This window comes from Nelusetta ayraudi, unplaced genomic scaffold, assembly GCF_046127955.1.
Source record: "Nelusetta ayraudi isolate G7.1 ecotype Tasmania unplaced genomic scaffold, CSIRO-AGI_Nayr_v1 ptg000031l, whole genome shotgun sequence".
Taxonomy (NCBI): Eukaryota; Metazoa; Chordata; class Actinopteri; order Tetraodontiformes; family Monacanthidae; genus Nelusetta; species Nelusetta ayraudi.
The window spans coordinates 708,118-729,778 of NW_027466081.1; the positions used below are offsets into that span (position 1 = coordinate 708,118).

General features: G+C 44.8%; 2 protein-coding genes across 15 annotated transcripts in view; one reads left to right on the top strand and one right to left on the bottom strand.

Moving 5' to 3' along the window:
* Positions 1–552: 552 nt before the first annotated feature.
* Positions 553–8,383, top strand: nyx (nyctalopin). Its single transcript, XM_076031180.1, has 4 exons — positions 553–574; positions 3,743–4,029; positions 4,648–4,952; positions 6,563–8,383. The coding sequence occupies exons 1-4, from the start codon at positions 553–555 to the stop codon at positions 7,383–7,385; spliced, it is 1,437 nt and encodes a 478-aa protein (XP_075887295.1). The 3' UTR covers positions 7,386–8,383.
* A 1,950-nt stretch (positions 8,384–10,333) lies between these two features.
* The window catches only part of caska (calcium/calmodulin-dependent serine protein kinase a), a 99,599-nt gene continuing 88,271 nt past the window's right edge, over positions 10,334–21,661 (bottom strand). For 5 of the 14 annotated variants that reach the window (XM_076030729.1, XM_076030731.1, XM_076030725.1 and 2 more), the window contains 8 exons: positions 20,687–20,728; positions 19,922–20,118; positions 19,700–19,815; positions 13,787–13,867; positions 13,061–13,141; positions 12,772–12,974; positions 12,585–12,668; positions 10,334–11,244 (listed from right to left, as the gene is read on the bottom strand). In XM_076030729.1, coding sequence (XP_075886844.1) covers positions 11,068–11,244; positions 12,585–12,668; positions 12,772–12,974; positions 13,061–13,141; positions 13,787–13,867; positions 19,700–19,815; positions 19,922–20,118; positions 20,687–20,728 — 981 coding nt within the window. In that variant the 3' untranslated portion in view covers positions 10,334–11,067. The remainder of the gene's footprint in view (positions 11,245–12,584; positions 12,669–12,771; positions 12,975–13,060; positions 13,142–13,786; positions 13,868–19,699; positions 19,816–19,921; positions 20,119–20,686; positions 20,729–21,661) is intronic. The other 9 variants (XM_076030732.1, XM_076030736.1, XM_076030728.1 and 6 more) reach the window with 3 other exon arrangements.

Sequence of the window (21,661 nt, forward strand, 5' to 3'; positions counted from 1 at the left end):
ACCGCACCCTTCCTCCCCTCCCTCCCTCCATCACTCCATCACTCCATCTAGGGGATTTGACTGCCATTAAGAGATGGCTTTTTGTGTGCCAGTGTGTGTGTGTGCGCGTGTGCACCCGCACACACACACGCACACACACACAAACACACCCACAAAGTGAAGGGAGGAGTATTAAGAGTAAGAACACAGCCGCGTCCTCTCGTCAGAGACCTGAAACGCCAACACTGAAACATCCATCTAGCGAGTGGTGGTTTTTCGCCCAGTGATGCCGGACGCACTTGCACAGGATGCCACGGGACGGACGGGCGGACAGGATGAACACATACGTAGACATCACTGACCGGACGGTGACTGCAAACCCTGATGGAACCAGCAGTCAGAAAGAAATCCACAGGTACGTCCCCTCTGTTTCTGTGAAAGCCCAAAATGAATCGTTTCATGGTATTGTTTGAATGATTTCAACATTTTAAATGTGAAATTGCCATGTGATTTTTTTATTTTATTTTCAGCCTGCCGATGATGCTGGCATGCCTCGAATGAGAGACTACAGTCATGGCTGCCATCACTTTCACTGGTGAGTTTGGCTTGGTTTCTTTTCTCACTCCCCAACTGCTGCCTGAACTGACGTCCTCATCGTTTCACGGTTCTATACGAGTTTGTAAATCTGTGTTCCATAGCAGTGTTGTGCAGCTCGATCTCAGGTCAGCGTCACGTCTCGCAATTGAATGTCTTTGAAATTCCGACAAACCCCCCCCCCCCCAAACTCCATTCAAAGACCTTTGAAACCTTTCATGGAGCGATTGGATGGATGCAGGGTGAAATCCCAGGCACAGACAATACCTATTGTTGGACGGCTAATCTCTGATGTAAGCTGTCCTCCCTCAATCACATCATCGTTCGGCAGCAGCTGTAGAAAACAACCCTGGACCTGCCAGTCAACGTGACCCGAGCCACACGCTATCGTCCGTGTGTTACTGCTAAGAATTGCTCTGGGCCAATGTCTTGGGCAAAAAAACACCCTTGTCTGACTGATTCATTTTATACCCAACGATACCCAACGATACCCAATGATACCCGATGAACGTGCTCCCTGAGAAATCGCGGTCAAATGCAGGTGAAACGAGTAAGTTCTGTGGAGCTTTCTGCAATATAACTGTGAAAGCCTCCATTACAATCAATCAATCAATCAATCAATCAAGTTTTTATTTACAAAGTGCTAAATGACATCCAGAGGTGCCCTAAAAAGCTTTGCAGTTACGCGGTAATGTAATGTTAGAGAACAGGTGTTGTTTTTGTCAAAGTACAATCAGAAGTCCCGAAGAAGAGGAGAGGTTTTGTACAGCATCGTAAGGTGGATCATTTTCCAATGTGGAAAGTCAACGAGGACGTGTTCAAAAATGGACAAGAAGGTCGGTTTATCAGAAAGGCCATCAACAAGCTCTTACATGACCAGGTCATGTCAGTTCTCCAGTGGCTAAGATTTGCTCAATTATTATTTATGACTCTATGAAACTCTCAATGATAGAGAGAGCAGAGAAAAGCCTTTCTGGTATTTCTCACCATTTGAAGTGTTACAAATAACGCAAACAATGTCCTTTTCACCCCGCCTGGTCAAAGCAGATGAGTGCCATCTGGAATCTGGATCTGCTCTCAGCTTCTTCCCACAGGGGAGTTTTTCCTGGTCACTGTCTCACCTTGCTTGCTCTGGAGGGTTCTACTTTACACCTACAGACAATTCAGAGCAGCCAGTTTGATGTTTTTGGACAGTGGGAGGAAGCTGGCGCACCGACACAGTCGCAGGGAGAACATGCAAACTCCACACGGGAAAGGTCAGAAGACCGTCCGTCGTGGAGCGAGATGGCGGTGCTAACACAGTGTCAACAAAGTCAAATTTTCATGAAACATCAGATATTGGAGATGGTTGGACTTAAATGTACTGAGCTCCCTGGCGTCTTGGGACGAACTGGACGAAAACACCAGAGGTTATTTCTTGATGTCTCCATGACTTCCTGTCAGACGGTTTCATTCACTGTAGTTGTTGGCATACCGCAGGGTGGGTGCAGTCGATCCGTGGGCTCTGTGCAGGGCGACAGTTGTTTAAGCTACAGTTATAGTTTGAAGTGAAGATCACCTCTTGCCAGTGGGGGGTAGAGGGGGGCATGCATTTCACCAGGCCCTCAGTGACGTTAATTCGTCCTGACTAAATTAATACACCTCATAATGCCACCAATACAGCACGACTCGAGAATCCATGCAGAATCACACTTACACGCGTTACGTCACCTAACATTAAATGAGCTTGAACAAGTTTGTCCAGTAAACTGTGCTATGTCGCTGTTTTATACATTAGACACATGCGAGATGACTGAAACACTGTGAAACTATTCGTAGAACAGATTATTTGCACTTGTTTTTGAGAAATTGCAACAGCAAGACATCTGCACTGTTGGTGCAGCTCTTACATTATAAATGGCAGATGATTCAGAATCTAAATCTTTACCTTCCCCTTCAGATAGGTTCCAGCCAACGGATATCCAGGCTTAGTTAAATGTCCAGTGTGTACATTTTTTTTTAAGAAGGCCCAGTATTTAAGGAAGTAAGCGTGACAGCACATTTTATATTTAGAATAAATACCAGGCTTCCTTAAAAAAATGCCGGCACAAGATGACAGCTAACTAGGAGCAAGACCCTTGCTCTATGTATATACTTACCAATGAGGACCTTTCTAAGGGTAGGAAAAAACGTCTTCCACTGTACTGTGAGTGTACACTTTTATTAATGTATTTATGGGCAGTATGTTAAGATTTCATCAATATAAAAATCCCAAATCAATCCAAATTTTACACACTGGACCATTATGTCCTTCAGGCTCTCGCGAGCGCTCATCCAATTTCACGACGCGTACATGGTCAGCTGCAAGACCTTCGAGCTGACCTCAAGATCTGATTGACTGTCGCGACTGAATGTGACCCACACACTGGAGCTGCTCTGTGGATTCTGAAGGCCTCGTGCACCTGACAAGCACAAGCTAGTTGAAATGTTATCGGATAAATACTCTACCATAACGTATCTTTAGGTCAGCAGACAAGACCTTGTTGGCTGCCGCTGCTTTCTTGCTTCAGACAAGAGACTGTCGCACGTATCCTCTTTCTAGACAATGATGGATGGATAGATGGATGGATGGATAGATGGATGTATGATGATGCGGAGGGTATTACTTGGACCGTTCTTTTTGGTCTGGTCCTGGACTGTGCCTGTATACTTGGACTTGCTGCAACAGTCTGTCATGCCAAGTATTAGAAAAGACTTTGAAGATGAGGAGCTTTATTTTCAGCAAGCTGGGGCACCCCGACACGACCATCGCGACGTCACATCCTTCCTTGATGAGATCCTGCCAAACAGGTGGATTGGCCGAAGGGGTCTCATTGGAGACCCTCCCGCGTTCATCAGACCTCACGCCACTAGACTCTTTTCACGGGGATACCTAAAAGACAAAGTCTATGCCGTGAAACCTACAAGAGTCGCCGATTTGACAAGAAGCCATTGGCCGTGAATGCACGCAAAATACCGAGGGAATTGATTTGTGATGTTTGCGATTGCCCATTGCTTGTCAGTCAAACGCAGACTCGGTCAGAGGTTGTCGTTTCTACCAGATGTGCATGTCTGCCATGTTATGCTTCGCTCAACCTTCACTCTGTTCACTCTGCCTCCGTCTCTCCCTCTAACCGCGCCCCGCCTCCAGTGTCTGTGCTGTGCCTGCTGCCCCAGGCAGTGTTGGCGCGCTGGGCCTGCGTCCGGGCCTGTCCGCCGTCCTGCTCCTGCACGCAGGAGAAGAGCTGCAGCGTGCTGTGCGATCGCACCAGCATGGCCGAGTTGCCCAAAGAGTTTCCCTGTGAGGCCTCTGCCATCAATCTGGAGAAGAACCGGCTGAAATTCCTGTCGGAGCGGGCCTTCGGTACCCTGCCCTCGCTCAAGTCCCTCTCACTGGACCACAACAACATCTCCTTCATCACGCCGGGAGCCTTCAAGGTGGGCTGAGCGTTGGCCAAATTCTCATTACATTTCATTTTGAATGGGAAGAAACCCATAAATGTATTTAAAAATCTTTTTATGATTTAATTAATGATATAATCATTGATGATTAATGCTTTTTATGAAATAAACACAGACATCTATCCAGATTGTTCAATTCCCTAATAAGACAGTAATATTTTTGAGATTCATAGATTTTGTTGAAATTTTTTAGTAAAAACCATCCTGTATCATGTTGCAGAAGTTTAACAACCCTCACAAGACGTATGACTGTAGTCAGTGCCGGAAGTTGTTTGACCCAAATACAAAGTGACTTCAAGCTATCTGAGCTGCTAACCAAGAAGTCAAATCCATCAAACCCAAATGTCTGCAGATGTCATTTACATTTGACTCCATTGAAGCTCACTGACCCACAATTGGCCAATCGATCAATTGTTGAAAGATTTTTTAATTCAGAGTAGCACAAATGCTCCAAACGCCCACAGGAAATCATTGTAACTTGTGTTTTGGTCTATAAACTTCTGCAGTCCTGCTGACTCGTGAAGAAAAATAGTTGTTGTTTTTTTTGTTTTGTTGTGTTTTGTTTTGAATTCAAATGGAACTCCTGTGTTGCAGGGTCTCTCGAACTTAGTGGACCTGAAAATGGCGCACAACGAATACATCAGCTATCTGCACACGCGAACTTTCACCGGTCTGAAGAAGCTGGTTCGCCTTGACATGTCAGACTGCAACCTCTTCAACATCCCCGATCGCATCTTCATCGAGCAAACGGCGCTGAAGGAGCTGCTTTGCTTCCAAAACAACTTCAGGAGGATCCCGGGAGCCTTCCGAGGCATGGAGAACCTGACTCACCTCTACCTGGAGAGGAACAGGATCGAGGCCATCGCGTACAACTCCCTGCTCGGCCTCAGTAATCTAAAGTAAGTCGAGGAGATCATTAATACTGATTAACAATTAGCTCAAGCCCAAATTTCTGACAGTTAATCTTACAAATTCTCTTGCTGTTGAGGACGGTGCTTTTTGAGTTTGGAGAAGTAACAGCTCTGCTCCAGCCAGGGGTGCAGCACAGCCAGAGGTGGCAAAAGTATTCACACTCTTGTGTAAAAAAATCAACTCAATCAACTCATTTACTCTAGTAAAAGTAAGAAAGTACAGGTTCTGAAATGTACTTGTATTTATGTGCCATTAATGAAACAATACTTTTACATTTTTGTTTTTCCCTGTACTGAAAATGTACTGAACAATGACTCCAAAGCTGAGGTACTCCAAAAAAAAAAAAGTATATATGTATATATATATGTAACTACACAAGAGCATAGGTCAATTAGCTCCACTTTGAGCAACAACAACTAGGTAATAGGTGAATAACTTTTAACAGAATTTGTCTTTTAAACACATAACACATAAGGCATAGAAAGTACAGATATTTGTGTCCAAATGTACGGAGTATGTAAATGTAAAGTAAAAAGTCGACAGAAAAAGAAATATTCAAGCAAAGAAGTACGGATGCCTGAAAAATCTACTTAAATACACTGACAAAAGTATTTGTACTTCGTTATTTACCACCCCTGAGCACAGCAATCAGCCTTCCCCACCTCATGTACACTTTGTCGCTCACAAACAAAAGCAAAACCAACTACAGATACACTGTCTGTGTAGTTTGTCGTTTCAGCAAAAACTTTCGCTGAGCCTTTCCCTCGTGACTGGCAGTAAAAGTGGAAAAAAGACCACAACGGCTCAAACTTTTAGCACAGGCAAACCAATGATAATGCTTAGCTGAGGACTTGTAAAGGCTAAAACATTGTTAAATCATGAGTGCAGTAAAAAAGGTATGTCTTAAAAGGCAGCAATACGCAATGTGTCAAGTGGAAACGTCATTGGATGAACTTTGCGTACGTCACTTCCAAGGCGGCCAGTCAGTACTGAACTAATACACAATATCTTTGCGTGTCTAATTTCAAAAGTGCTGTTCTCAAATTACTCTTTGATTGAATTGATTGCAGCGGTCATATTTGAAATATTTCCTGCATCTTCTGTGTTGTTCCACTAAGATGCTGAACATTCAACTGGGCTCAGGGCTAGAGCTGGCTATAGCTCAGTTGGACTACTGTAGTTGTAGTCCGGACAGTGGTAGTGGGAGTACTGGGGGTTCCCTTGGCTTGGCCTCCAAGTTGAGTGCCTCGTCTATTGTGAGTCTAGTTGAGGTGAATGTGTGTAGGGGTGATTTAAGTGTGTGGGAAAAATTCTATTTAGCATAATACTTCTTTGACTAAGCTGTTTAGTTGCGATAGTGTTTATTGCTTTCATGTTAATGTATTCAGTTGTTCAGGTCGTGTTATTTTTTTCCTTTTTTCGACAGTTTTGGCCGAAACTGTCAAAAAGGTGACGCATCAGATTTGTTCCTAAAAAGGAAGTACTCAGCTGCATTCGGTAGACGTTTGATTGCATTTGAGGACAACTCACACAAATTTGTGTGCAGCCACTTTAGATTTTGGGAAACACCTTCGAAACATCTGTCTTGCAATCCTAGGTACCTGAACCTCCAGGAGAACCGCATCAATGTGATCCACGACCAGGCCTTTCAGGACCTGGTGCGTCTGGAGAACTTCTACCTCAACGACAACGTGCTGTCGGACCTGCCGCGGCTCGCCTTCAAGGGCCTCAGCCGCCTCAAGATGCTCAACCTCGGCGGGAACCAGTTGACCAACGTGTCCAAGACCTGGTTCAGTGACCTGGTGGAGCTGGAGATCCTCTACCTGGACAGGAACCAGGTGTCCTACATTGAGGAGGGCACCTTCGAGAACCTGACCAGCCTGATCACGCTTCACCTGAACAGCAACAACCTCACCACCCTCCCGTTCCCCGTTTTCCAGCCCATCTACTTCCTCGGCCGCCTCTACCTCTTCAAGAACCCCTGGGAGTGCGACTGCTCCCTGGAGTGGCTCCAGGAGTGGATGGAGAGCTACAAGCTGGTGCGGGACATCCCCTGCGCCACCCCTTCCTCCGTGGCGGGGCTGGACCTCGGCGAGGTGGTCTTTGCCAAGCTGAACGGCACGTGCGTGGACCCCGCCGAGCTGAACCTGACCACGGCCGCCTCGGACGTGGCCTCCACCACGGAGAACCGCTTCAACAGCCTCATCTCCAAGCTGCTCCAGCAGGAGCTCCGCGAGGAGATGGGCAACGGCACGGAAAGCCTTCGCAACGGGACGGCGCCGGAGGAGGGGCAGCTGTCGGCGGGGGTCGGATGTCAGAGGGCCCCGGCGTACCATTGGCTGATCTGCACCGCCGCGCTGGTGCTCACCTTCACCTTTAGCGGTCAGCCGGCCGTTTGCTTCTGTCTTTTCTGCACCTGAGCCGAAGCAAGTGGACTCTATTTATTTCTGCTCTACGGCACGTGAATGCGGCCGTACGCATCTGCTGGGGATTTTATTTCCTTTAGACGCTTTGGCCGGATGGATGGAGTGCTTCAGCGATGAAAGTGGACACAGTCTGTTTTCACAAGAGCTGCTTCAACGTCTGATCTCCGGTAGACGGTCTGCTTGCATGCTTTATGCATTTAGAGTCGGCGATGCCAAAGCACAAGGACCCCAAGGGCCCATCTGGAAAAGGTGGACTGTTCAGTGAGATCTGTGCCGACACAGAGGAAAATGTGTGTGTACCTCTACCTTTTGTTGCATAATACTCTTTAGTATTAGTATTATGTAATATTCATAGCATCACATAGTCTTACGCAAGTGTTTATTATTATTATTATTTTTAAAAATTTTCATTCACATCAATGCTGTAAATGAAAGTCGATTCCGTAGCTATGTGCTGAGTAGACGTCCTTTTTTTTCGCTCCTCTCTTTTCAATTCAACTCTAAATGTCGGTTCTGCAGCTTTTCCACGGACACATTAATCTTCTTACTGCATGTGGCTCAGTGTTGAGCGTGTGCTACTTCGCCGTGTAATGGAGGGACTTTCTCGTTGCTTCTGCCTCTTTACGCATGTTCGTCACTTATGGATGCGATTATTTTTTTTTTCCCATTGTGGGGGGGGGGGGATGTGATGCCATATGTGTGACTGCCATATGTCTGGTTGTATGTGGGACGAGAGTGTCGAGGCGTGACGTGTGTCTTTCGGACAGGAAATGCTTTCAGCTCGGTTACATTTCTAAAAAATTAACTGTCATCTATTTGCACTGTGCTTTGCACACTGCATGGCTTAAGATGCTAAATATATATTTACATATGTGTATGCATATACATATATGTATACAGTATATATGTGTACATATACACAAATATATACATATATATCCATGTGTATTCATACATATAAACATTTATATACATATACACACATCTATATAAATACATATATAAATGTATGTATTTACATATATATGTGTACATATGTGTATACATACATACATATGTATATACATACATATATGTATACAGTATATATGCGTATATATATATGCACATACAGTATATGTGCATATATATCCATGTGTATATATGTATATACACACACATGTATATATATATACATACATACATGTGTATATATATATATATATATATATATATATATATATATATATATATATATATACATACATATATACAGTATATACATATACATATATATACAGACTAATGTACTCTGTGTTGCTTAAGAAGTTAACCCTCGTGAAAGTGAATAGACAACACGCTCTGTCACTCGAGATCATTTTCTAAATTAAAAGCGTTGCTGTTGAACTTTTGACATGACTGCCGGGTGAATCCTTTCAGCTTCACGCGGAGAACCTGTTCCAGCGGTGGACACCAGTTAAGCTGCACACTGGCCCGTTGGCTCTTTAATGTGGGATTAGGCACAATGGCCAAGACCTCCCACCCCTCCCCCTCCCATCGTTCCTGCGCTGCTGTGATATTATCCCGGACCCGTGCACATGCGGGGGCGACGAATACATCCGCCTCGCATCGATCAGTAGCACAGTTGGACTGGGAGTGGAGAAGCAAAACAGATCACCTGGTAAAATACCTGAAAGTCAACAGATTCAATTTTAGAATAATTTCCTAGGTCATCAAATTTAAAGAAAATTACACAGAAAAATGCACATTTAAAAATGTCTATAGACTGAAAATGTAACATCTTTGGTAGATGGTGAGAAGGTGGTGGTTCAAGGAAAGAGACTTGGAAACAAAGTTGCGAGTCCATCGGGACAAATGGCCCAGGGAGTTGGTGGGTGGACTGCAGATCAAGAGGTTGCTGCTTCAGCTCTTACGAAAGCTTCGTGTTGTTACGTCCAGCAGCCAAAATACAAAGATAAACGCATAAGCAAAAACAACTAAGCACTGCCAAGAACCGAAGCTTGTTGCTGGTCTGAAGTACCAAGAAAGTGATTTCAGAAGGTATGATGATAAGCTAAGTCTAATTTCACTTTTTGTTTTTGCTTGTCGTGACCCAAAAGCACGATGAGGAAATGTGGATTTCCATATGAGACAAAAGAAAAGTCAGGCACATGGACAAATGCGTTTGGCCCATCGTGTTGGTTGTCATCTTATCATTTGTATGGAAAAAAAAAAAAAGAAGATGGTCCAAAAACAAAACAAAACAAACAGTCATTCATCAGTTGTTTATGATTCTATTTTAGGAGTTGCCAGAAACAGCTGATTGGCAACATGTGGTGATTGTACAGGAGAGAGTACCGACTTTTGATGGCGCCAGTACCATGGTGTGGGACGTCTTCATCATCACGGTTATGATTAGGTAACGACCAAAATGTGATGAACGATCCAAAAAGCAAAGATGGACGCGGCCACTATCAAGAAGTTCATCCCTTTGGACTGAATAAGGAATCGCCCAAATGACCGTCGTATGATGGTTGAGAATGAGACGGAGTGGAACGATTGCAAAACACCAACATTTCCAAAAACTGAAAAATTGACACAAATCGACACGCTGTCTTAAGTTTCTTTTGGGTTGTAGATGACAAACGAATCAGAGAATAATGGATTTTTATTTCATATTCGTCCGTTAAACAAACATATCATCACATGGTCAATGCTGTTTTCGCATCTTTTTTTTTTTTTTCAATATACGTTTTCATAGAAATCTATGTTGTTGTTTTTTTTTTTTTAAGAAATGTCACCCAAGATGCAAGGGATGTGCATAGGCGTCAGGTCAACGTTCGTCTCCGTCGTAGGGTTCGTTGGTTCGTTGGTTCGCTCTGCGTCCCTTGGCTTTGCAGTTCAGTCTCCCAAACACCTGGAATGTTTGTTACGTTTAACTTTTCCGTCATTTTTTTTAAATTTTGTTTTTTGTTTTTCGTTACGGAGGGACACTGGAAACACTGACTGACTGAGTGACTCATGTCCACATGCATGGGTAACCTCATTCAAATCTCTAAACACATTGATGGATTTATTTAGAAGAGACAGTACCTGGTACAGATAAGACAAGGAAATGTGCGTGTTTGTGTGTGTGTGTGTGTGTGTGTGTGTGAGAGAGAGAGTGAGAGAGAGAGAGAGAGAGAGAGAGATAGATAGATACTGCCACTGTACTGAAGGCCAGGTCATTTTGGGAATGATAAGGAACGTAGAAAAGAGGAGGATGAGCGACATTTACAACCAGGATAGTGTCTCTGTGTGCTTCTCAGTCTGCTCATGGACGGGTCACCCACCGACAGCAACTTCAGGACTCACGACACCCAACAAGACGACAAAGAGATGGCGGAAAGCGGCATCAGGGAACAAAGTACTGTCTCTTTAAAACAAACACTTAGGAAAAATGTTGCCTTCTAGCTAGTACAGACGTGACACGATTCACTTTTGTTTACTTCTTTTTTTTTTTCTTCTTGTTTGTACAACACTATGATTAGGTCATCAGGTAGGCAGGGAGGCAGTCCCAGAAGAGTCTTGGCTGTATAGAGTCAATGAGGCTGAGATCTTTGTCTGAAGCAGTCCACCAGGGGGAGTGTTACGATCTCCGGTCACCTCACTTGAGTCACTGTTCGTACGGTTCTCACGCAGACCGAGGGGTGTTTTTTCAGTAGACCCAGGACACCGGCACCCACTGGCTGGTGGTGCACACCAGGTCCATGGCCTCCTCCAGGAGCCCGATGGTTTCGTCGATCTCGTTGTTGATGATGGTCTGGTCGAAGTAGTGGGCGTAGGTGTTCTGCAGGATCTCCGACTCCTTCTGCAGCCGCTGCAGGGACTCGTCCTGGGAGCAGGATGAGGCAGAAAGGAAAGGCAGGTCGTCAGAGGACCCGGTTGACAGGAACGTTCGGAACCGAGTTCTGAGGCCGTCGAGCAAAGTTTGTGAGAAATCAAACCAAGAGAGACGCTGTTGTAGGGTTGAGGTTGTTCCGAGCTGCCAGTCTAGGACTAGGAATAGAACGCTTGGGAACACAAACTATCACAGCACCAAACGCATCTGCATATTGTCGTGTGCGAACAACAACGGACTTTCAAGCAAAAGTGTATTTACAAAAAAAAAAAGAAAAAAAAAAATCAGACAGAGGAGAGCGAGATGGATTTACCAATCGTTCAGTGTCTGTATCATCCGCTAACAAAGAGTGAGGAGAACCACGGGACAAAAGAAGTGGGAAACTGTTGCACGAACTTTGCTGTCCGACGGTGGAAGACTTGTGGTTATGAAAAAAAAGGGGGATGGACCGACAGACAAAACAATCTGCAGATGACAGCAGATAATCACTAACACACACCTCACACTCCAAGGTCTGAAGTTCAACCAACTGTGTAAACACTGACGGGCCTCTCATTTTTATTCTTATTACAAATGAAGGAATGGGCAGTACTAAGTCACAGTGTCTATATCCACAAACACATGGTGGGGGGGGGGGGGGGGGGGGGGCGAGGGACACATGGACTCGGTGAGTGGAGAGGGTCCGCCGTCAGGTTGTACTTACTGGCAGCGTTCGACACCACCGGGGCATCTGAGGCAAAGCGCCAAACAGGAAAAATGACATGCGGCATGCAGGGAGACATGAGGCGTAGAGCCGTGAGAGAGGTAAGTGAAGGAGAGGCTGACGGAGGGGAGTGAGGGGCTGGCACGATTCATTTCCTGTTTAAAGGTCCAGTGTGTAATATTTGCCTTGATATAGGATTTTTATATTGGTAAAATCTTAATATACTGCCCATACACACATACTGTATATATATATACATATATATGTTTATACACACACACACACACACACACACACACACACACACACACATTAGTAACAATATCAATAGTTTAAGGGCCTTGCTCCCAGTTAGCTTCCATCTTGCACCACCATATTTCTAAGGAAGCCTGCTGTGAACAATCCAGCTGCACTGACAGCGCATTTTGTATTTAGGGTGAAAGCTGGCGTCCTCAAATAAACCATCAAAGAAGAAGAAGAAGAAAGAACGACGGGGCGAGGTATCCAGGTCTGTGCGCGCAGGCCACTGTAGCTCACCGGCAAACTCAGGAGGGGGTAGAGGGAGTGCATCTCAAATGTAACCCACTGGATGTACACACTACACATTTAGGAGTGTGTTTTGCTCTCCTACCTCATTGATGCCCGGCGTGATGGTTGGCGCCGCGATGAAAACCACATACGGGGCAAACTCTGCTGTCCGCAGGACCTTCAGGGCCTGATGGAGAGCAAGGGTCGGAGGTCAACAAAGAGCCCCTACATTGCCGTGCGCCCCTGACCCTCGTGCAGACACGCACACGCACACACGCACACACACACACCTGTGGCTCCACGTCCAGTATGGCCACCAGTCCCACGTGGTGGATGTTGCGGATGGTCTCCAGCCGCGTGCCGTACATGGCGTCCTCGTGGCTGCCGTACTCCAGGTACTCATTGTTGCTGATGTCCTGCATCATCTGGTCGTGGGAGACAAAGTAGTAGTTCTTCCCGTTTTCTTCGTCCTTCTTCGGAGGTCTGGTCGTGTCTGTGGGAGGACGGAATATTTTTATTCTGGGACGCCATTGGCGCCGGTGCCAAAGGGCCGGGGAGGTTGGGAGGCGCAGGACTTACGTGGGATGGGGTACGCAAATCTGTCCGGGTGTTTTGTGATGAGCGTGTTCTTGATGTGTCGTCGACCGACTCCGTGAGCTCCTGGAAACACACGGTGACGGTCAGCAGTGGATCCAAATATCAGTTTGATCGATGTCAGTCTACTGGGATTGACACTTTAAGATTTAAATCGAGGTGTTGTATTTGAGTATATTAATCAAAGGTGGCAAAAGTATTCACATTCTGCATAAGTACAAGTACAGATACTTAAAAAAAAAAAAAAAGGGTGCCGATTTAAGTTCTTTCAATAGATAATTGAAATTTATCGAATTTCAATAGATAAAGATTTGTATCAGCAGGAATGTTCCATTCATCAAGATGTGGTGATGTGGTGATGTGTGATTTAAGAGTACCCATTAGTGCATCAGTATGGGCGATACCGGCCCTAGAGCTTCCTGGTATCGGATCGATACCGGATCTTGCAGTATTTTACCACTAACAGCCAGTGGCTGGGTTTCCATGGAGCCTAATGATCTGATTCCACCGGTGCTAAAAGCTCAACTCCAATGAAAACGCTTCATATCAACACCTGATTGAGACTAAACTGGCAGAAAGCAAATGTGTCCCCACATGGGATGGAATTCCTTCAAATGACCCAACACCCGATAATGCCCTTCTTTGGCCACATTTATGAAATGGCTTTTGTTTGTCACCATCTGAAATGTCCAACCGCTGATCACAACTCACCTAACAAAACCAGCGTTTTCCTCTTGAAGGCCGGGAGCTTCACCACCTCTTCGTAGGTGACGAGGTCTAGTTGGTCAAACACTACACAGGAGAGTGAGAGAGAGTGAGGAACGGTGAGTGCACATGCGGTGCGCAAGGGCGGGCAGCTACTAGAGGGCGCTACTGAGAGTACACACACACACACACACACACACACACACACACACACACACACACACACACACACACACACACACACACACACACACACACACACACACACACACACACTGGGGCCATGTGGTGAAGACAAGAAAGCAGCTTGACAATTCATTCTAAATGAGCCAAGTGCTATAACAGGGAGTGCGGGGGGAGAGCATCCATGAAGAGAGGACACGGCTGAAAAAAACAAAAACAAAAAACATCTACTGCGTTGTTGTCAGATTACAGGGACTCGACCGGGGAGGATTCATCCAGGGAGAAAACATTAAGGCGCTTCAAGGAAAGGAAAAAAAAAAACATCCAGCCGAGGCAGTGACAGACATTCAAAATATCCGTCTGGCTGCATTTGGAGGTGTCACACGTGAAAAGAAAAGGCAGTTTATTTTGTGAAGAAAGACATTTTCCCTGACTTCTGACAGTCACTGTTGTTTTTGTCCAGTTACTGCTCAGGCGCTGCTTTGGTGTGTGTGGAAGATGAGCTGCAGACATGTTACTGAATGTGCTGAATGAGCCAAGAGAAAAAACTGTGCGCACACACACACACACACACACACACACACACACACACACACACACACACACACACACACACACACACACACATATATACAGCGTACATTTGTACATGTGTGTATATAACCACATACAGTACACGCATATATATACAGAAACATATATGTATATGCATATATATTTACATTCATATACATTTTTATGTATATGCATATATATGTGCACACACACACACACACACACACACACACACACACACACACACGTATGGTAAGGGTTTAAAATATTCAGTCATCTTGTATCCTTCTCTGTCTTTATTGACATATTGAGGTTTTAGCAGAAGGGTAAGATACCACAACGGCAGCGAGGGCGTGCTTCGTCAATCATGGCTTTTAGGTCCTTCATTGTTTACCCAATAAGTGCTGGGGTTTTGGAAGGTGGTGAGACAGGTTGGTCCGTCCCTCTGGCGACGTGTTGTTGCAATAACAAGTCACAGTTTCAGAGATCTCTCTCTCTCTCTCTCTCTCTCTCTCTCTCATTAGAGGCTTTGCTGCTAGTGAACTGATTAGCATGTTTTAGCTCGCCATGGCTCGCTATGGGTGCGACCTTGACTGAACCCGGGTACTGCTACTCAACACTGAGCACTCTCAATACACTCTACGCTGACTTAAAACTCATCAAGTCCATGTATTTGTGAGGGAGAAATTTCTCTCTCACTCTCTCTCTATACAGTATGTACACACACACACACACACACACACACACACACACACACACACACACACATGTATATATATATATATAAATATGTATATACTTTTATGATTGTATTTATAGGCTGTATGTTAAGCTTTTACCAGTATAAAAATCATAAATCAAGCCAAATTTCACACGTTGGACCTTGAAAAGTCTGATGATTATTCTCATGAAGGTTTCACCATGATAAAGCAGTGCCACATAAAGAACCCTTCAGGCTGTGAGCTTGATTTTGGGCTTCATCACTTTCTTTAAGGGCAACGCGAACAAACAATTCTCTCTGCTCCAATTACATGACAGGTACAAAAATAGCAAAGAGTTGAACGGCGGGAAAAACAGTACTTAAGTTAATGCTGAGTGATGAAAAATTGCAGGGGGGGTGCGGGGGGGATAAACACGGGAAATTGCAGGTTATCTGCGAGTCACACGTGAGTGCAGAGCATTTTTTCTTTTCGTTTTCTTCGCCTGTGAAAGTCGAGCCTCCGCGCAGCCTCCTCGGCCTCTGCTGAGGAGCGAAATACAATACCCACAAGTCACTGGGTTCTCTCGCGGCAACACAGAGGACGAAGCAACAAACTGCAGAAGGGAAGGTGTGAGACAGGTGGAGCGCAAGGGGTTGCGTTACAGTGGACGACACAGCCGACAACCGTGCGTGTTTCAGTTTTGTCTCACACGGCACTTGTGTTGGTGTTCGCGACAGAAAGCAAACCGAAAGCACTTGGACTCAACTAAGAGGGTGCCTGAAAGTGACAGACAGACAGACAGACAGACAGACAGGGGGAAGTGTCGGCTGCCGTCAATGGTTCTTTACTTACATGCAGCGAGAGAGAGAGAGAGGCCGTTCAGGAGGAGCAAGTGAGCGAGCGAGAGACAGAGAGAGAGGCACAACATGGTCGGGTTACCACAGCAGAGTTACATTACACACAAACAGCAGGTTACAGCAGCGACGACACCACACTGTTGTTGCTGCTGCTGCAGCTGCAGCACTTTGAAGAGTGGCTCGCGGCCAAAGCGTGAAGTGACCAGAGCAGCACGAGTAACCTTTAGCCAGGCTTGATTATAATTTTAGACTTTGATGTCATTATACACCTTAGATTATTAACCCTCGATTAATGTAGATTAAATTAGAGTAACCCTCGATTATCAACCCTATTAGACTTTGATGTTATTATAAACCTTAGATTATTAACCAAAGATTAATTTAGATTAAATTAGATTAACCCTCGATTATCAACCTTATTAGACTTTGATATTATTATTATTATTATTATTATTATTGTTGTTGTTATATTTCAACTAGGCAACTTCGGTATTAATCTTGAAAAGATCAGTTGATTCAAAAAGTAGGCGTGATCTTCTGGTCCACAGCTGCTTTTCTCCCCTCCGCTACGCTAACTGAGTTATCCAGACTCGCGAGTAATTGTGCGACTGGACATCAAAGTACATTTATTTCCTTTTCACACACTTCTTCGTTAAAGCGGTTAAAAAGAGAGACAGCAGATGTTAATAACAATGGGAATTTCCAGGGAAATGAACATGCATCAACATGAAGCGTCAATGAATTGGTCGTCAATGACAGGGTTGGATGAGCGAGGAGAGCTTGAGTTTTTTGAAAATGGGTCCCATGCATTCATGCTCGACAGAAACACACGCTTGTCTTGAAGGTATACGTGTCAAACTCTGGCCCGCGGGCCAAATTTGGCCCACAGTGTAATTATATTTGGCCCTTGAGGCAATACATAATCACTACGAGAGCTGGTCCGTCTCTGTGACACAGCACATGTACCGCTAATACTACAAATGTGATAATACTCTGCTGGTACTTTAACACATCAATCAGGACAGGATGGTCATTGAATGATATTATTATTACTTAATTGGTTTATTGTCGTTTTATTTTTTAAATTTATTATTAACCCGTTGAAAATGCTGATCATCAAAATGCTTGAAAATCATTACTGGACAAAGTGATGAACCTCATGGGGTTTTTTGTTTTGCAGACTCATTTTCATTTCGATTCCAGCAAGACAAACAAACAAAAAAAACAAACAACACCTGTACGGGAGCATGTTTGCCGCTGTGTTATATCACCACCCGGGGGGGTCAAGGGTCACGGGCAGTCGGCCCAGATTTCTCAGGTTTCTGCGGTAAGAAGCGTTGCTCCTGAATCAGCTGGGCTGACATTTACAAACAGGTGACCAGGACCCCATAAATTATTAAATGTAGAATATTTCATAAATTATGTCACAATTATATATTTTTTTTATATCAAACTCCATATTTTGCGTTCCAATTTCCAAATTCTATCGTTTGCAACTAATCATATAATAATATTTTGTAATGCATAACACTTCAAACACCCTGATCTGCACTTGCAACTTTTTTGATTCGACTTTTTCCTTACTGAAACGTATATTTAACTTGTCACTTGCCACTTTCTAATTTTTTTTTTTTTTTTACCCTTTACTGATAGTAATGCACAATCCCATCAGCATTTCGCTGCCATGTAACGTGACGTGACCAATAAAATCGTTGAATCTTGAATCTTGCTTTAGCTTCTGTGTTGCGGGCATCGCACTAGCAAATATTTGAAACAAACCAAACCAAAACCTTTCATTTTTTATTAAACATCAAAATTGTCTTTGAAGTGTTTCAGTTAAAAAAAGATTTGCAATCTCTCGGTTTTTGTCCACATTTGCACCCCAAATCCGTGGCGATCGGGGCCTGGAGACACAAACGCAAACTGCAAGTGTGTGTTAAACTTCAACTTCTTCAAAACACCTGCGCAAATGTTGGCAGAAGCCACACGCACACACGCACACACACACACACACACACACTAGCTTGTGATGCGCTTCATCGGACTGGTTGCGGGAAGGCAAGTGCCTGGGACGGGCCCGGTGTAAACCCGGCTGGACTCTGGACCCCAGCGACACGTGAGGGTCGGTTTACAAGCGGGCAGCCGAGCTGGACCCGCTCCAGACTGCAAATAGTGCCAACGGTGGGAAAACAGAGGCGTGACTTATATATAGATGTTGGCTGGCTGCTCCGTGTGTAATCACAGCTGCCATCACGTGACGGTGCGTCAGCGTGTAAACGGTGGCTACGGACGAGCCGGTGACGCCGACGACCTCCCACCGTCGCCCCCACGCGACTCTGGACTTGAACTTTCTCAGATATATCCACGTTGAGATTGTACAGCCACTTCCCAAAAAGCCTTTCAAAAGAGAGCTAATAGCTCAAAATGGAACGTGGCATTTTCAGCAAAAATGTTTGTACTAACTTTTTCCACTTTAAAGTTGAGGAAAAGTGAAAAGAAACAAAAACCCTAAAGACAAACAAACACAGAACGATTTGAGGTGCATCAATGTTTGGAGAGGCAGCTACACACTCACCGTAGGTCAAGTTTTATTTGCACACTGTTTTAAAAAAGCAGCTGCGCACAAGAGTCATCCGTGGACAGGCACCAGTCAGTGTTTACTCTTGTATACCAACTGATCATTTATCATTACTATAACACAAACAACTGCCTGAGATGTCTGCATCTGCATCATTGACTGCACTTTGCACCTCTTGCTCTTCCTTGTTTGTTCGTTGTGTATCCAGCCACTTGGCTCTTTGCTGTGTTTACTGTATAGGTAATGTTTTGTATTGTTTTTAGCGCCGCATACAGCATAGTTTCTCAATTTGGGATCAATAAAGTACATTTATTCTATCTATTCTATTTCTGCATCAACGCGTTTGTGCAGGTTCATATACTATATTGCAAAGCGATCACTGTTGGTCTTCGTCCAATGTTTCTTTCATATATGGATGATCTTAAAACACGTTTACTGCGGCAGCGGTCCAGTATGTTGGTATCATAATAATAATAACAATCACAATAACAATAACGACAACAATAATAATAACACTAATAATATTTTACAACCAGCAGCTTAACAAGAAATCAAATTCTCGTTTGGAAAAAAAATCCCCAAAGCAAGAAATCAGTTTTTACCCTGCACACAACATGACCCCCAACCCAACACGTAATGCAATACACCCCAAACCGCTCACATGCACGGCCTCGTGCAGCCGAGTTACTTAACTAGCTGTATGGCACGTAGATGTCCTGACTCAAACCTGCGCTCCATATTAATAACCATCCACCTCGCTAGTATTAGATTTCTGCCTCACCGGGAGCTCCGGCTGTCCTGGCGGCCGTCTGGCTCTGCCACTGGAGGAGGACGACGACGACGCAAGGTCCTATTACTTGGAATGCCGGTGCACACACACATGCACATGCATCCACACACACACACAGACTTGTTTCTATGTAAAAACCATGTATTATTCTGTGCATGCATGCCTGCATGAGGGGACCGATGGCGCTGGTGATGCTGCGGCATGTTTAGCGTGCACGTGCGCGACACTGCGGACGTTTTTTTTTTTTTTTTTTACCTGCGTTGTGTTTGGCTAAATACTTGTCTTTGTACTGCTTCTTCTTCTTGCCAAACCAGGTGCAGCTGGCCTGCTGCTCCTGCTTGGTCTTCTCCATGGCGATGCACGCCACTCGCCTGCCACAGACACACAATCGCGGTTGAGTTGAGTGTCACAAGTATCGGTTCTCTTTTCAAGGAAATCAAAGAGCGAAAAACGGTCGTTGTCTTTTTTTCCTCGTACCACTCCTGCAGCTCCGGTGAGGGGATGAGGCCCGCGGTGCCGTTCTTGGTGTTCTCCAGCTTCCCCTGCCACCAGTTGTGGTCGTCCTTGGAGATGATCTGGATGATGTCGCCCACGCGGAAGCGAACGCCGGCCTCCTTGCACGGGATGAGCTCGTCTTTGGAGGGGTCGTATTCAAACTGAGCCCTCACGTAGATCTGCGGCCACAGGAGAGACAGTGAGGGTTACAGGTGAGAGGTGAGAGGTCGGGAAGTTGTGGTGGAGACGGTTGAAGGCGATGAGGGTTGAAACGGAAGAAACAGGCAAGAGCTTTAGTGCAGTAGAAGAAGAATGCTGCATTGGCGCTTTTGGACTCTCAGAAAAGGATAAAACCATGAAGGAGTGCAGTGGTTGCACTATTGAGAAATGTTTTCCAAGGGAAGAAGTTGTCCGGCAGAGTGAAACTAAGCACAACTGGGAAACTGAGAACTGCTACCGCTAGTTGTACTTAGTTTAACAGCACTTCAAACACTAGAAATGATGGCAAAGGCATTATTTGTCCATTAATTCAAGGCAAGTTCTTTGTCATTCCTGCTATTATTGTATTGACAGCGTCAACTCAGTGTGAGTGGGCTGGAAATGATACCAGTCCAGTTGCTTTCAGAGGATCAGTGTCTTTGCAGATTTACAAATATGGAAAATATGTTGTGGTCGTTTTAGTTTCAACTGGCAAATGAGGGTCTACTAGCTGACTGGGTTGAGGCTGGAGGGGTGGTGGCGTCTTACCTTTACAGACATTTTGTCCTTCATTGGAGGTCTGCAAACAATCTAGGATTCAAAAGCATTACACGTCATGCAGTGAAAGGCCTGTAGAATGGCTGAGGATGAGGTTGGTGGCTGGCCTCGTGGGCTGGGGAGGGGGTGGGAGGTGGTAGGAGCGGTGGGGTGGTGGGGAGGGATACGGGTTGAAGCAGCTAACACAGGGAAGGGGGAATTTTTTTTTTTTTTTTTCTAGCGACACGCCCATGTGATCACACTTCTTTTCCCATTCAACAAAGACCCATCTGATGAACTCTGGGGCTGCTCAGCTTGTGACGTTGTCAGATTTAGTCAAGACTTCACTGCCCCCTGCTGGCCAGATCTGTTTGCGAGCTAAATTACAAGAGTGCTCGTTGCCACGTCGCTGGCAGGATGACGTTATGTCATAACTGGCAAATGCTGAGAGGGCATTTTTGTTGTAGCTGCCAATGTCCTTAGTAGTAATTTAGTAGTTGGCTAAGTTGATACTGCAATGCTTGGCTTCAAAGTGCACAATGTTACTTGAGAGGATGCAGAGCGGACATCTGACTGGGGGTTGGTTAGGTGTGAGTTACGGTTGGATAATGCCTGTGCCATTATTACCATTTGTGTTATGTAAATGGATTGCAATGCTAGTCAGTACACAAGTCTCTTCTGTCCTACCTTCACATGTTTCATCTGAGGAATACGGAAAACATCCGTCGAAACATGTAAAGATAGGAAACAGAAAAAAAACTAAAACTTTCTGATATAGAAGGAAAAAAAAACTTCAAAGTTTTCAAAGACATTCCAACATTGTTGGACTATAATGGCAGTACAATTGGGAAATGTAAAAAAAAAACAAAAAAAAACAAGAAAAAAAATAGGATTGTTGCCATTAAGGTGTAATCAGTGTGAACTGGCATTTAGTCATGTTGAACATGAAATGTCCCAGTCTCTGATACTACAGGCTCCAAATCACCC